General features: G+C 49.4%; 1 protein-coding gene across 1 annotated transcript in view; it reads left to right on the top strand.

The window, feature by feature from the left end:
* Positions 1–6,522, top strand: part of LOC135514564 (receptor-type tyrosine-protein phosphatase N2-like) — a 143,683-nt gene extending 137,161 nt beyond the window's left edge. The window contains exons 24-25 of the mRNA XM_064937996.1: positions 4,366–4,439; positions 5,700–6,522. Of these exons, the coding sequence (XP_064794068.1) occupies positions 4,366–4,439; positions 5,700–5,771 (146 nt within the window). The 3' untranslated portion in view covers positions 5,772–6,522. The remainder of the gene's footprint in view (positions 1–4,365; positions 4,440–5,699) is intronic.
* The last annotated feature ends 10,469 nt before the right edge of the window (positions 6,523–16,991 follow it).

The raw sequence follows: 16,991 nt of genomic DNA, 5'->3' as shown, positions 1-16,991 counted from the left end.
GTCTGTCTCCTGAGAAGCAGGAGGCCCAGGTTGCAGCGACAGCGTTCCCTCAACCTGATCAAAGGACCTGTAGGCCCTTGGACACACAATCATTCTCTCGTCTCTTTTTGTACCCTCTCCTTTTCTCCCAAGGAATAAATTGTACATTCGGAGGCTGAGAATTATGCAGGTTTTTTAACATACTCTTTTTTTCTACTGCTGTAATGTTCTCTCTAACTTAAGAATCGTCAGCACAAGTGCAGGAGTGCTTTCAGCCCGGGGTCCAGCTGCTAGCCACGGCTCTGTCTCTTTCACAGCTCCCATAAGGAGTTGGGGCTTTCTCTTCTTTCTTCTCAGGCTCCCCTCCTTGAAGGGAATCTTGCGAGGGAAATTCAATTGAGCCGTTTATACTGTTCCTCCACAGTCTGGTTTATTAGAACCAGCACAATAGTACGATTGTTAGTTCCCAGAAAATAAAGAACTTATCAGTGTGGTGCTCGTAGAACTGTGTGAGCACCATTCTTGGGGGGGGGGGGAGGGGAGGCTTGAGTTCCTCCTTTGTAACTAAAGTAAAAACTGTCATATTGAAAGAGAGAATGGCTTGAACGAGCTAGCTTATTATTATTTTTATGTGTCAAAACAAAAAGTTTGCTCTTTTGATACACCGGAATGATTTTCTGAGGAATCTGTGGGAGGGATTGAGGTAGTTAGCTACAGAAAACGAATCAAATCCATTTTCTTTCCATCTATTTTCATCACCACTCCTCATGAATTTAATTGTGTTGTGCTTGTCTCCTTCGCTCTGTTACTTATTTTTTCCTCTGTGAGGTTTCACGGTAGGCTTTCAGTGCCACACAGGCGATCATGTAGTCTGGCCCCAATTAGTTCAAGACCCAGATAGCCGTCTTCTTTGTGATCACAGCCGTGTTTGGTCGGCAGGGGAGCATGGAGCGGTGCCAACTGGGCACTGGGGCTGGGCCTGCTGCCAGCCTGTCTGGGTACTGGGGCTGGGCCTGCTGCCAGCCTGACTGGGTACTGGGGCTGGGCCTGCTGCCAGCCTGACTGGGTACTGGGGCTGGGCCTGCTGCCAGCCTGACTGGGTACTGGGGCTGGGCCTGCTGCCAGCCTGACTGGGTACTGGGGCTGGGCCTGCTGCCAGCCTGACTGGGTACTGGGGCTGGGCCTGCTGCCAGCCTGACTGGGCACTGGGGCTGGGCCTGCTGCCAGCCTGACTGGGTACTGGGGCTGGGCCTGCTGCGAGCCTGACTGGGTACTGGGGCTGGGCCTGCTGCCAGCCTGACTGGGTACTGGGGCTGGGCCTGCTGCCAGCCTGACTGGGTACTGGGGCTGGGCCTGCTGCCAGCCTGACTGGGTACTGGGGCTGGGCCTGCTGCCAGCCTGACTGGGTACTGGGGCTGGGCCTGCTGCCAGCCTGACTGGGTACTGGGGCTGGGCCTGCTGCCAGCCTGACTGGGTACTGGGGCTGGGCCTGCTGCCAGCCTGACTGGGCACTGGGGCTGGGCCTGCTGCCAGCCTGACTGGGCACTGGGGCTGGGCCTGCTGCCAGCCTGACTGGGTACTGGGGCTGGGCCTGCTGCCAGCCTGACTGGGTACTGGGGCTGGGCCTGCTGCCAGCCTGACTGGGCACTGGGGCTGGGCCTGCTGCCAGCCTGACTGGGTACTGGGGCTGGGCCTGCTGCCAGCCTGACTGGGCACTGGGGCTGGGCCTGCTGCCAGCCTGACTGGGCACTGGGGCTAGGCCTGCTGCCAGCCTGACTGGGCACTGGGGCTGGGCCTGCTGCCAGCCTGACTGGGTACTGGGGCTGGGCCTGCTGCCAGCCTGACTGGGTACTGGGGCTGGGCCTGCTGCCAGCCTGACTGGGTACTGGGGCTGGGCCTGCTGCCAGCCTGACTGGGTACTGGGGCTGGGCCTGCTGCCAGCCTGACTGGGCACTGGGGCTGGGCCTGCTGCCAGCCTGACTGGGTACTGGGGCTGGGCCTGCTGCGAGCCTGACTGGGTACTGGGGCTGGGCCTGCTGCCAGCCTGACTGGGTACTGGGGCTGGGCCTGCTGCCAGCCTGACTGGGTACTGGGGCTGGGCCTGCTGCCAGCCTGACTGGGTACTGGGGCTGGGCCTGCTGCCAGCCTGACTGGGTACTGGGGCTGGGCCTGCTGCCAGCCTGACTGGGTACTGGGGCTGGGCCTGCTGCCAGCCTGACTGGGTACTGGGGCTGGGCCTGCTGCCAGCCTGACTGGGCACTGGGGCTGGGCCTGCTGCCAGCCTGACTGGGCACTGGGGCTGGGCCTGCTGCCAGCCTGACTGGGTACTGGGGCTGGGCCTGCTGCCAGCCTGACTGGGTACTGGGGCTGGGCCTGCTGCCAGCCTGACTGGGCACTGGGGCTGGGCCTGCTGCCAGCCTGACTGGGTACTGGGGCTGGGCCTGCTGCCAGCCTGACTGGGCACTGGGGCTGGGCCTGCTGCCAGCCTGACTGGGCACTGGGGCTAGGCCTGCTGCCAGCCTGACTGGGCACTGGGGCTGGGCCTGCTGCCAGCCTGACTGGGTACTGGGGCTGGGCCTGCTGCCAGCCTGACTGGGTACTGGGGCTGGGCCTGCTGCCAGCCTGACTGGGCACTGGGGCTGGGCCTGCTGCCAGCCTTACTGGGTACTGGGGCTGGGCCTGCTGCCAGCCTGACTGGGCACTGGGGCTGGGCCTGCTGCCAGCCTGACTGGGCACTGGGGCTGGGCCTGCTGCCAGCCTGACTGGGCACTGGGGCTGGGCCTGCTGCCAGCCTGACTGGGCACTGGGGCTGGGCCTGCTGCCAGCCTGACTGTGCACTGGGGCTGGGCCTGCTGCCAGCCTGACTGTGCACTGGGGCTGGGCCTGCTGCCAGCCTGACTGGGCACTGGGGCTGGGCCTGCTGCCAGCCTGACTGGGCACTGGGGCTGGGCCTGCTGCCAGCCTGACTGGGTACTGGGGCTGGGCCTGCTGCCAGCCTGACTGGGTACTGGGGCTGGGCCTGCTGCCAGCCTGATTGGGCACTGGGGCTGGGCCTGCTGCCAGCCTGACTGGGCACTGGGGCTGGGCCTGCTGCCAGCTTGACTGGGCACTGGGGCTGGGCCTGCTGCCAGCCTGACTGGGCACTGGGGCTGGGCCTGCTGCCAGCCTGACTGGGCACTGGGGCTGGGCCTGCTGCCAGCCTGACTGGGCACTGGGGCTGGGCCTGCTGCCAGCCTGACTGGGCACTGGGGCTGGGCCTGCTGCCAGCCTGACTGGGCACTGGGGCTGGGCCTGCTGCCAGCCTGACTGGGCACTGGGGCTGGGCCTGCTGCCAGCCTGACTGGGCACTGGGGCAGGGCCTGCTGCCAGCCTGACTGGGCACTGGGGCTGGGCCTGCTGCCAGCCTGACTGGGCACTGGGGCTGGGCCTGCTGCCAGCCTGACTGGGTACTGGGGCTGGGCCTGCTGCCAGCCTGACTGGGCACTGGGGCTGGGCCTGCTGCCAGCCTGACTGGGCACTGGGGCTGGGCCTGCTGCCAGCCTGACTGGGCACTGGGGCTGGGCCTGCTGCCAGCCTGACTGGGCACTGGGGCTGGGCCTGCTGCCAGCCTGACTGGGTACTGGGGCTGGGCCTGCTGCCAGCCTGACTGGGTACTGGGGCTGGGCCTGCTGCCAGCCTGACTGGGTACTGGGGCTGGGCCTGCTGCCAGCCTGACTGGGCACTGGGGCTGGGCCTGCTGCCAGCCTGACTGGGCACTGGGGCTGGGCCTGCTGCCAGCCTGACTGGGTACTGGGGCTGGGCCTGCTGCCAGCCTGACTGGGTACTGGTGCAGAGACAGGGAAGGGAGGCAGCTCCGCTTGTCCAGTAGCCAGCACATCTAGCTATTAACCTGGGCGGCAGCTTGCCAGGCAGACAGCCAGACAGGCAGACAGACAGACACTCCCCACCCCTCGCTGCCTGATACTGAGACAGCCTATAGAGCACCTCATTTAGCTCACAAAGCAACAGGGGGGACAATGCCTTTATCATAACAAATCCTTATTTTTAGATTTTTATGTTGTTTTTTTAAGAATCCTAGCTAAATCCCTGACTCACTCTGATTCCGGTATCTTACATTTCATGGCTTTACAAATACCTTTGCAAACATGGTCTTTTTCCCCCCAGACAGTTTTTTCTCCACTTTCTTTTTTTTCCATCCAGACAACAAGAACAATTGGAGACTTGTTTTGTAGCACTTGTGTGGAAATGGGATGAATGTGATAGTTTTCAATCGCTGCAAGGCGGAGGTTCCAAAGGGAGCGAGTGAAAAAAGAGATTGACAGACGCTGCCTGGATTATCTCCTGGCTTTGAACTCTGTCCAAATTGTTGTTGGTGTTGTGTTGCAGGTGCTAAGGAGATTGATATTGCTGCCACCTTGGAGCACTTGAGGGACCAGCGGCCGGCTATGGTCCAGACAAAGGTACTGTCCTCGCCTCTACTGGGAACTCTAATGGACTCTTTCATTTCTGGGAGGGAGGGAGCTTACTATAGAGGCTGGTGCCATTGCGTAGTAAGTTGGTGCACAAATGGATGTTCTTCACAACTGGATTTGGTGCAGGGCTGATGCAATCATTTACAATGTAACACAGTGAGAGCAGAAGTTATCTTGACATCCAATCCCCGCCATACATTTCCTCAAAGAGGATGATGTACCTCAGAGCCTTTGTACATCACCACCAAACCTCATTTAAAATGGTGTGTTGAATACATCACCCCGGATTACAGTCTAGTAGAACAGACAAAACTAAGAAATGTGGAAACATTTTGATCCATTTTTAAATCTGAAAACCGAGCTTTAGTAGCTTTAAGAAGTGTCTGCAGTGCAGCTCTGATAATTCGCTTCAGGATGATTGCCTTTGCTTTAGTGTAGTGCTAGGTTTGTCATAGGTTTATGTTCCTTCCTGTATACTTCTACAGTAAGAGAGAGAGAGAGAGAGAGCCAGACTGGCAAGCTCAGTTAGTTGTGTGTCTTGTTTACAGTGGGATGTGTGACACAGGTACACTCTGTGTCCTCAACAAAGGTAGAGCTTTATTGTCTGTTTCATAAAGCAGAGCTCACTCTCCAGAGTGTCAGCTCAAATGTGAAACAAGTTGTTCCCCTAAAAACAAAGAATGAACAAATATTTATTCTGGTCAGACAATTCACAGTTCATCAACAGCCAGTTTGGAAACAGTAATTATAGTGTGGAATCACTGAGGATTATTAGATTAGTAGCCTCAGCAGTCATATCGACCATCCTTTATTCAACTATTTATCCACAATGAGTGACTATCATATTTTTACTATTATGGTGATGAAATCATAATGTTTTATGAGTAGAAGTCTTTGTTTTTTGCAATATATGTCTGAGGCAGCACTATTGATTTCAGTAGTTCAGTCGTTTAGGGTTCTACATGAGTGGTTTAGGCGCTACAGACATAGTTAGTTGTTTGTTTAGTTAGTAAACGCAAGTCCCACTCCCCCTAGTGGTTGCTTATTGAATCACAGAGAATTACCGACTTTAATAGACCATCTTTCACATGAATCGTTGTACTATAGCTCCCCAGGTGTTTAGATTTATTCAGTCTTTATTCAGTCTATTTCAAAATAATCTGGAAAGAACATTGGTTTGAACTTTACAGTGACTCTCTTGCTCCCCTCTCTCCCTCTCTCCCTCTTTGTCTCTCTCTCCACCCTCAGGAGCAGTTTGAGTTTGCATTGACAGCTGTCGCAGAGGAGGTGAACGCCATCCTCAAAGCTCTTCCACAGTGAGAGGAGTACCCACTACCGAGCCTCAGCAGCAGCTCTCACCGTGGATCTCTCTCCTTCCCTCTTGTCTCCCATTCCACAACTCCTCCTCTTTACCTCTCCTCCACCTCTCTGTCTTTGTGGATGCCGTGCGAGAAAGTGTGACCTGATCTTAGCTGTGCAATATGGCGCCTTTATGGTTTTGTCTGTGGAGCTTGTTTCCAAACAGACAATTTAGTGCATTGAGAATTTGACTGATTGAAAAAAAAGTTTTATCTGTTTTAAATGATTGGAATATATTAATCACAGAAATCTTGTTTTTAGATTTCTATGTATGTGTGTGTAAATGATTATATTGGTCATCACAGCTGAATCATAGGACATATTTAAGTTTGATGTATTTTTTTCACTTTGGTCCTGTGTACTGAACCATACCATGTAATGTAGATCAGAAGGAAAACTGCTCAGTTAGGTCAAGTGAATACTGATAACAATTCTAGTTACCATAGTGATAATGATACCAAGCAATATGTGTTTCCTCAGATTGTTGAGACCTGGGCAAATAAGTGTAAGTTGTGGACAACGATTGTGAGTAAACTAAATGTAGTTACGCTAATGCCTGCCTCAAGTAAAGCAGTTCTATGAATTGGTGTGTGTACTGTATGATATTGTCCTTTTGTAAATTAAGCAGTTCTTCTAGATGAACTTGTACATGCAGCAACAATGGCTAAAGTGTGATTATAAACTTGGTGGTTCACACCCTTGTGTATATATATATATATTGTTTTTGCCAGGTAAGATGACTGAGAACACATTTGCAGCAATGACCTGGGGAATAGTTACAGGGGAGAAATGAGCCAATTGTAAGCTGGGGATGATTATGTGACAGTGTGAGGGACAGCTTGGGAATTCAGCCAGGACACTGGGGTTAACACCCCTACTCTTACAATAAGTGCCATGGGATCTTTAATGAACTCAGAGAGTCAGGACACCCATTTAACATCCCATCCGAAAGACAGCACCCTACACAGGGCAATGTCCCCAATCACTACCCTGGGGAATTCAGATAATTTTTTAGACCTGAGGAAAGAGTGCCTCCTACTGGCCCTCCAACACCACTTCCAGCAGCATCTGGTCTCCCATCCAGGGACTGACCAGGACCAATCCTGCTTAGCATCAGAAGCAGGATGCAGGGTGGTATGCTGCTGGTTTTAAATCAGACTGTATACCATGGGTATGACAAAACATTTATTTTTACTGTTCTAATTACATCGGTAACCAGTTAATAATAGCAATAAGGCACCTCGGGGGGTTGTGGTATATGGCCAGTATACCACGGCTAAGGGCTCTGTCCAGGCACTCCGCATTGCGTCGTGCCTAAGAACAGCCCTTAGCCGTGGTATACTGGCCATATACCACAAACCCCCGAGGTGCCTTATTGCTATTATAAACTGCTACGGGATGTTCCTGTGTCTTATTAACAGCTGAGTCCATATCTGATTCCCTAATGGTACCCTATTCCTTATGTAGTGCACTACTTTTGACCAGGGCTCTATGTAGGGAATAGGGTGCCATTGGGGCCGTAGACATTGCAGGTTCATCTGCACTACAGGAGTAATGTCAGCTCTACCCCAACACTTAGTGCCTTTGACAAGACTCATACCATTTAAATCACAAAATCTTATGTCAATCTCCATGTATGCTGTGTCCATTGGATTGCATTCTGTTTTGTACATTCAATATGTTCTGAATTGCAAATGATATGACATGGAAATGATATGTCCAGGAAATGATATGACCAGGCATTGGTAGCATACACTACTATTTCAAACTATTATTCGACAGTAGTGTGTACAGTATTTCCTTCAGCCTCAAAGTATATCCTAGTGAAACCCTGGTCACATATTTTGCTTAGCAGATATTACTTCACTCATGTTCGACGAAAGATATAATTGTACATGATGCATCCCATCATTTCATGTCACCGTGAAGACAGCCAGAGAGATGACTGTTTACTTTTGACAAGCCAAGGATATATAATCATGACATTTGAGCCATTCGGTTCTGAACAATAGTAATAGTGGCAGTACAGAGGAGGAATAGTGGAATGTTATTACATTTGGGCATAAACTCCTTTTGCCTATCACAGTTGTGTGTTCCAAATGGCACCCGATTCAAGAGCCCTATTGGACCTGGTCGAAAGTAGTGCACTATAAAGGGAATAGGGTACCATTTGAGATTCACCCAGAGTTAAAAAGTGGGCCATGTTAATGCTGTGTCCTATACTGCAAAAACCTTTTATCTTTCAACTAATTTATTCTTTCAACTTTCAACTCGGAACCTTAGCATCGTATTGTGAGGTCTCTTGCCTACTCAGACAATGCAAAAATAAATATGTACGGTACAGCTCAGCATTCAACACCACAGTACCCTCCAAGCTCATCATTAAGCTTGAGGCCCTGGGTCTCAACCCCGCCCTGTGCAATTGGGTCCTGGACTTTCTGACGGGGCGCCCCCAGGTGGTGAAGGTAGGAAACAACATCTCCACTTCGCTAATCCTCAACACTGGGGCCCCACAAGGGTGCGTTCTGAGCCCTCTCCTGTACTCCCTGTTCACCCATGACTGCATGGTCATGGACGCCTCAAACTCAATCATCAAGTTTGCAGACGACACAACAATAGTGGGCTTGATTACCAACAACGACGAAAAAGGCCAACAGGGAGGAGGTGAGGGCACTCAGGGTGTGGTGTCAGGAAAACAACCTCTCACTCAACATCAACTAAACAAAGGAGATGATTGTGGACTTCAGGAAACAGCAGTGGGAGCATCCCCCTATCCACATCAACGGGACTATTGTAGCTGGAAATGGCAGATTTGTTATGGAATATCTACATAGGCGTACTGAGGACCATTATCAGCAACCGACACTCAGCCGTTTCCAGCTACAATAGTCATTTACAACATTAACAATGTCTACACTGTATTTCTGGTCAATTTGATGTTATTTTAATGGACAACATTTTTAGCTCTTCTTTCAAAAACAAGGACATTTCTAAGTGACCCCAAACATTTGAACGGTAGTTTACATATTCTTATTCCATCCCTTTACTTAGATTTGTGTGTATACGGTAGTTGTTGGGAATTGTTAGATTACTTGTTAGATATTACTGCACTGTCGGAACTAGAAGCACAAGCATTTCGCTGCACTCGCATTAACATCTGCTTACCATGTGTATGTGACCAATAAAATGTGATGTGATTTGATTTGTGAGCAACAGCAGCACTGTATGAGCAGGAAAGACAAACACTAACAAAGCATTGGTCACTGTGGATTAAGCTCCAAGTCACATCAGCCTGACAGTTAGCTTGGCCTCCTCCCCTTACCCTGCCAATCTCACCTCATTGTCAGCCAGAGTGTCTGTGATTGGCTGGGTGCTATTCTGATCTCCAATCTGCATGGTGATTCATGTGGCTTGGCAGCTTCATGCTACTTCAGACTGTAGATTATGCTGTCAACACTTCCTACCAACCACACAGTAACAGGATGGAATGCTGAATGACTCATGTTGTATAGCCCCGCACGCACGCACACACACACACACACAGGCACACACACACACACACACTGGAGAGAAGGAAGTCACCATAAGAAATACCAGTGATCATGAAACAATATATATACAAGCCTTATAGATGGAATCTATTCTGCTTTTCATAGTAAAAAATGTGACTTTAAAAAGATCCACAGGTGGTTTGGTAGGATTGCAAACACACAAAAAGAACTGCTCTAACTCTGCTCTTCTGCCCAATCATCTCTGAGGATATAGAGCTCGTGGCACATTCAGGGCTCTATTCAATCCGTATCGCAGAAGTTCAGCGTTACAGCGTCAGCGGAGACTGCATTCATGGTAAACACTGCATATGTCGGCTTAGTCAGAAATTACCTTTACATTTCTAACGCTTCAGCAATACAGATAGAATAGAGCCCATAGTCTCTCAAGTCATTGATTTGTTGTTTTATGCTTTCAAAGTCAACGTCTTAGCCAGCTACAATACTGTATGTACCAAGCTCTGTATGTACCAAGCTCAGTATGTACCGATCTCATTATGTACCAAGATCCATATGTACCAAGCTCCATATGTACCAACCTCTGTATGTACCGAGCTCGGTATGTACCGAGCTCAGTATGTACCGAGCTCGGTATGTACAGAGTGCCATATGTACCAAGCTCTGTATGTACCAAACCCAGCATGTACCAAACTCTGTATGTACCAAGCACCGTATGTACCAGGCTCGGTATGTACCAAAATCAATATGTACCAAGCTCGGTATGTACCAAGCTCCGTATGTACCAAGCTCCGTATGTACCAAGCTCAGTATGTACCAAGCTCAGTATGTACCAAGCTCCGTCAATAAGCTCTTGTTTTGCCTGGATAAGTACACTAAATAAACAGTGAAACACTCTCTGGGTCCTAACCTTGCTCCTTAGGTCCCTCTAAGAAGTGACACAGAGTTAATAAAAATGACCAGCCACCTATCACCACCAAAATAAAGGAAATATATTCTATTCTATTCTACCCTCTACAAACAAGGCACCTTTTCAGGACCATGGTCAGCTCTCTTCCTAGCATGTGTTCCACTACTGTATGTTATGTTAAATAAATGTAATTAAATGTAGGGGGGTCCAACAGGTTTGTCTCACTGGAATACTTGGAACAGGCCCTTCTTAAAAGCCTATCTGTTTACAGAAACACCAAGATTTGTCATATGACAGCTAGCTAGCGACAGGTGGTGGTGCCACATTGTTGACCCTGAAAATAGCCGCTTCCCCTTTTAGTGATGTCATGCCAATACTGTGAATACTTGAATAGAATAGAATAAAACTTTATTGTCCATCGAGGATGGACATGTTTCTTTGGCATCACCTTCCATTAAAAGGATCACATACATTCTCACATCATATACATTTAAAACAGTCAGTCCATCATGTTGCAAACACTAAAAACATAGAAGACATTGATACATTCACTCAAAAACGACCGCTGTCCCAGCTGCACTGGATAGATAAGTACATATAGTGATACAATTTACTTTGCATTCAGTAGTTCAACAGCACAATGAATTAATGAATGTTTGCACACGTTCTTCATGGGCATTCTGAAGCGCCGGCCAGATGGAAGCCTCTCCAACTGAGGGTGTAGATGGTGTTAGGGGTCGCCAATGACAGCCAGTGTCTTCTTTTTGGTTGCCTTGTGGAACAGACTGCTCAAATGTGCCTGTGGTCGACCAATTACTTTGCTGGCTGTGTTTACTATTCTGGTCAGTTTGCTTTTGCTCCTCACGCTCAGATGACCATACCAGACTGTCATATTGAATGTGAGGATGCTCTCCATCAAGCTGCTGTATATTGTCTCCAGAACATCCTGGCTGACCTCAAACCCCATTCAATTTCCTCATTAAAAACAGGCGTTGGATTTCTTAAAAGAAAATACCGTCTGAATTCTCTGTAAAACTCAGCTTGTTATCAATTTGTGTCCCTAGGTATTTAAAACACTCAACCACCTCCACTGGTTGGTCGTCCAGAGAGACTGGTTGGGACATTGGCAAGTTGTTGCCATTGAGGATCAGCTCCTTTGTCTTTTCCACATTGATGTGGACGGCCACTTGACCGACACCATTCTTGAAGGTTGTTGGTCTGTTTAAAATAGCTGTCCCCATCTGACGTAGCATCTTTAAAATAGAGTCCTCCCAGAGCCATTGTTCAAAGTCAACCTGTTTATATCCCTGTCTGACCATGTGAATGATGTGAGATTCCACACACAGCGACCACGGGCTCGTTTCGCTATAGTGTAATGCAAAAAAACAGTTGTAGTTTTCTATTGGTCTGAGAGCCTCGGGTGGGTTAAAGCTTCAGGGTCATTCAGGGTTGTTTTGAGGTGTTGAGTCTAATCTCTGAATGCTGCTGGCTGTGGTGGTCTTCAGAGAGGTCATTTGAATAAGACCACCATGGGATATTTGAATGACTGTTGCTCCAACTGCCAACATCTGGGAGATTGTCCCAAATGACACTATCCCCTAGTACTTCTGATCAGGGCTCTGGTCAATAGTATTGCACTATATAGGGGATAAAGTGCCATTTTGAATGTACTAAAAGACTCTGCATCACTTCAATCACTATGAAAATATTTTCTCATTACATCCAATCCAATTTGAGGATTAATAGGTGTCGCTGTGACTCTGGCATTTCACTTTGTTTCATCTCCCCCCATGTGTTCATCCTGGACACTTCTGGCATTTAGTTGATCATTTTCATCGGTGTCATACGTGTGGTGACCCCAATATTGCATGCTGTCACTCATCATTAGGCCGTTTATCAGCACCCCTCCAATCGCCGCACTCGGGGGGAATTTAACCATTTGCATACAAAAATTGCTTTCCTTTTGCATGGCATGAAAAGACTGCTTTGCATAATTACAAATGATACGGTGATCTCAGACAAACCGTGTACTGGGGAATCAGGATGAAAAATATGACTATAATAGAATAGCTACACTACAAGGCATGATGACACCCAGTGGGGGAACATGCCGTGTGTTGAATGAGGAGAGGTCGTTAAGAAATTCCTCAGATGTTATTTAGGTCTGTAAGTACTTTACATTCTGTTGGTAATCAGCGTGTTATCTGACATTAGAATGAGTGGAATGTCAGAACATTGAGCTCCATGCATGGGAGTTCTTTTAGAATGATTCTTAGTTCTTTTAGAATGCATGGGAGTTCTTTTAGAATGATTCTTAGTTCTTTTAGAATGCATGGGAGTTCTTTTAGAATGATTCTTAGTTCTTTTAGAATGCATGGGAGTTCTTTTAGAATGATTCTTAGTTCTTTTAGAATGCATGGGAGTTCTTTTTGAATGCATGAGTTATTTAGTACAATCTTAGAGGGGACTCTTATCCTTTCTTTGGCTAAAAACAAAATGTTAGAGCTGGGGTCAAGTTGTTTTCCTGTCAAAACGGCATCTATAGTAGAAAGTATTATTTTAAAGAGGAAAGGACATCAAATGCTTATATTGAAGGAACAAAGCTTGAATGGTGTTTTGTTTCTGGATCTAAATGAATTTGGACCCATAATTAAAAGCTTAAAAAAGAATTGTGTGTGTGTGTGTTTATGTTCAAGGATAGAGACAAGGCTGGTGAAGCGCCTGGACTGTTCTTCAGGTCTGGAGAAGCTTCATGCCTCACAGTCATAAACTATTCTGTGTATATTGCACTACTTTAACCAGGCCCCCGTAGTGTACTATGTAGGGAATAGGGTGCCATTTGGAACGCAACCCTGGAGATCAGCCTGGAGTCTTGAACAGCCAGCCAGATCCACCATTCAGAATGGAGTACCCTCCTCCGTCCCAAAGGGCCAGGGCTCACCCCTGCTGCCAGCACAAACTCAACACTTGGCTGAGGAGTCAACAGGACACAAGGACATTGAGGGATTTCTTTTTTATTCTGTGGTATCCAGATATCTAATGGAACCCTAACCCTATAACCTTAATCCTGGCCATAACCACAACCCTCCGGTGGAGATGGAGGCTATGGAAACATATGTCTCTGAATCCCTGCGATGGGGGTCTGTGCCTGTGTATTGACTATCAGGTCTGAATCAGATGTGTATTGACTATCAGGTCTGAATCAGATCACGGTGAGGTATAGTTACCCGCTACCGCTCATAACTACAGCAATAGTCAATGCACTGGGCGTGCTTCTTCACCAAACTAGATCTCAGGGGCGAGTGGAAGACGGCTTTCAGTACCACCTCTGGGCACTATGAGTACCTATTCATGCCGTACGGGTTGATGAATACGCCCTCAGTCTTCCAAGCTTTTGTAGACGAGATTTTCAGGGACCTGCACCGGCAAGGCGTAGTGATGTATATTGATGACATTTTGATATACTCAGCTACACGCGCTGTGCATGTGTCCCTGGTGCACAGAGTGCTTGGTTGCCTGTTAGAGCATGACCAAGGCTGAGAAATGCCTGTTCTTCCAACAATCCATCTCCTTCCTAGGGTATCGCATTTCCACGTCAGGGGTGGAGATGGAGAGTGACCGCATTGCAGCCATGTGTAATTGGCCGACTCCCACCACGGTAAAGGAGGTGCAGCGGTTCTTAAGGTTTGCCAACTACTACCGGAGGATTATCCGGAGTTTTGGTCAGGTGGCAGCTCCCATTACCTCACTGCTGAAGGGGGGCACGATGTGCTTGCAGTGGTCGGCTGAGGCGGACAGGGCTTTTAGTCACCTGAGGGCTCTGTTTACCTCGGCTCCTGTGCTGGCCCATCCTGATCCCCCTTTGCGCACATCCGGACCCCCTTTGGCGTTAATAGTGGAGGTGGACGTGTCCAAGGCTGGGATAGGAGCTGTGCTCTCTCAGCGCTCGGGTACGCCACCGAAGCTCCGCTCCTGTGCCTTCTTCTCGAAGAAGCTCAGCCCGACGGAGCGAAACTATGACGTGGGGGACCGGGACCTGTTGGCTGTCGTCAAGGCCTTGAAGGCGTGGAGACATTGGCTTGAGGGGGCTAAACACCCTTCTCTCATCTGGACTGACCACCGCAATCTGGAGTACATCCGGGCGGCGAGGAGACTGAACTCTCGCTAGGCAAGGTGGGCCATGTTTTTCATCCGTTTTGTATTTACCCTTTCATACAGACCAGGCTCTCAGAACGCTAAGGCAAACGCATTGTCCCGGCTGTATGATACAGAGGAGCGGCCCATGGATCCCACTCCCATTCTCCCGGCCTCTTGCCTGGTGGCACCGGTATTGTGGGAGCTGGACGCGGACATTGAGCAGGCATTGCGTACAGATGTCCGGCTGGGCGTCCACACGTTCCGTCTGCTGTCCGCAACCGGCTAATCTATTGGACCTATACGTCACCCTCCTCTGGTCATCCTGGTATTGGTCGGACGGTGCGCTGTCTTAGTGAGAGGTACTGGTGGCCCACTTTAGCTAAGGATGTGAGGGTTTATGTTACCTCCTGCTTGGTGTGCGCCCAGTGCAAGGCTCCTAGACACCTGCCCAGAGGTAAGTTACAACCCTTACCCGTTCCACAACGGCCATGGTCGCACCTGTCAGTGGATTTCCTGTCTGATCTTCCTCCTTCACAGGGAAACACCACTATCCTGGTCTTTGTGGATCGTTTCTCTAAGTTCTGCTGCCTACAGACTGTGGAGGCCTTGTTTGCACACGTCTTCCGGCACTACGGGGTGCCTGAGGATATAATGTCTGATCGAGGTCCCCAGTTCACTTCAAGGGTCTGGAAGTTGTTCATGGAACGTCTAGGGATCTCGGTTATCCTTCCCTCAGGTTTTCACCCCGAGAGTAGCGGGCAGGTGGAGAGAGTAAACCAGGATGTGGATAGGTTTCTGAGGTCTTATTGCCAGGACCGGCCAGGGGAGTGGGCAGCATTCGTGCCCTGGGCAGAGATGGCCCAGAACTCGCTCCGCCACTCCTCCACAAACCTCACCCCCTTACAGTGTGTATTGGGGTATCAGCCGGTTCTGGCTCCTTGGCATCAGAGTCAGACCGAGGCTCCTGCGGTGGACGACTGGTTCCGGCGCGCGGAGGAGACATGGGACGCTGTCCATCTTCTGCGCACCGTTCCGCCAGACAGTGGGCGCAGACCCTCACCACAGTGAGGCCCCGGTGTTCGCACTAAGGGATCCGGTCTGGCTCTCGACCCGAAACCAGCACCTTCGCCTGCCCTGCCGGAAGCTGGGTCCGCGGATTTAAAGTCCTGAGAAGTGTGAGCGAGGTAGGTTATAGGTTACAACTTCCCCCAAATAACCGTATTAACCCCTCGTTCCATGTGTCTCTCCTCAGGCCGGTGGTGGCTGGCCCACTCCAGGAGTCTGAGGTGTGGGAGGTTCCTCTGCCCCCTCTGGACATCGAGGGGACCCCGGCGTACTCTGTTTGTTCCATACTGGATTCGAGACGTCGGGCGAGGGGCCTTCAGTACCTCATGGACTGGGAGGGGTATGGTCCGGAGGAGAGATGCTGGGCTCCGGTGGAGGACGTGTTGGATCCTTCCATGCTGCGAGATTTCCACCGTCTCCATCCGGATCGCCCTGCGTCTCGCCCTCCGGGTCGTCCCCAAGGTCGTCTGGAGCCGCGCGTCAAGGGAGGGGGAAGTACTGTCACGACTTCCGCCGAAGTCGGTCCCTCTCCTTGTTCGGCGGTCGATGTCACCAACCTTCTAGCCATCATTGATCCATTTTTCATTTTCCATTGGTTTTGTCTTGTCTTCCTTCACACCTGGTTCCAATCCCATCAATTACATGTGTATTTAACCCTCTGTTTCCCCTCATGTCCTTGTCGGAGATTGTTTGTTGTATATAGGTGTTTCTTGTTATTCTGGTGGGTGACGGGTTTTGCACCCTCTATTTGTTATTTTGTATTCTTTGGTTTTCGGTTGTTTTGATGTTTATTAAACAGCTCCGTTTTTACCAAGTTCATTCTCCTGGCCTGACTTCCCTGCCACCAGCACGCACCACATTACGTTTGAAAATATATATAATAATTTATCCGCCCTACAAGCAACACGACTCTATTAATATGGTGGGAGATTATAATACGGGTTTAAATACATCTATGGACCGTAAAAGGAAATCACGCTACAAACTATCACCCTCACGCAGTTAAGGAAATCATGAATGTCATGGATATATTGGAACTAGTGGATATATGGAGACTTAAATACCCTGACCTAGTGAGATATACATGGCGGAGGCTTAATCAAGCTAGTCGCCTTGACTACTTTCTTATGTCATTCTCTCTGGCACCAAAAGTTTAAAAAGTGTTGATAGGGGACAGAATGCAGTCGGACCATCAAATAATTGGCATATATGTTACTCTTACAGAATATCCACATAGGCAACGATATTGGAAAATTTCATCAAAGCCTATTGGGTGATAACTTGTTTTTAGGTTGGACAGAATCATTTCTTACCGACTTTTTCAAACATGACATAGGTACAGCAGATCCCCTTATTGTATGGGACACTTTTAAATGTGCCTTTAGAGGCCATGCAATTTAGTACTCATCTCTAAAACAAAAGACATTTAGGTCAAAAGAGTCCATGTTAACAAAGGAAATGGAAGGACTAACAGTACAGATAGATATCAATAGAAATGGTACAATAGAGGCTCAGAATAAGTGAGAGAAAAACAAAAAGAAATGGAGGAACTTATTCAAAAAA

Source organism: Oncorhynchus masou, chromosome 3 (assembly GCF_036934945.1).
Source record: "Oncorhynchus masou masou isolate Uvic2021 chromosome 3, UVic_Omas_1.1, whole genome shotgun sequence".
NCBI classification, from domain to species: Eukaryota; Metazoa; Chordata; class Actinopteri; order Salmoniformes; family Salmonidae; genus Oncorhynchus; species Oncorhynchus masou.
Note: the sequence above shows the minus strand (reverse complement) of the source record. Positions and strands in the feature narration are given on the sequence as shown.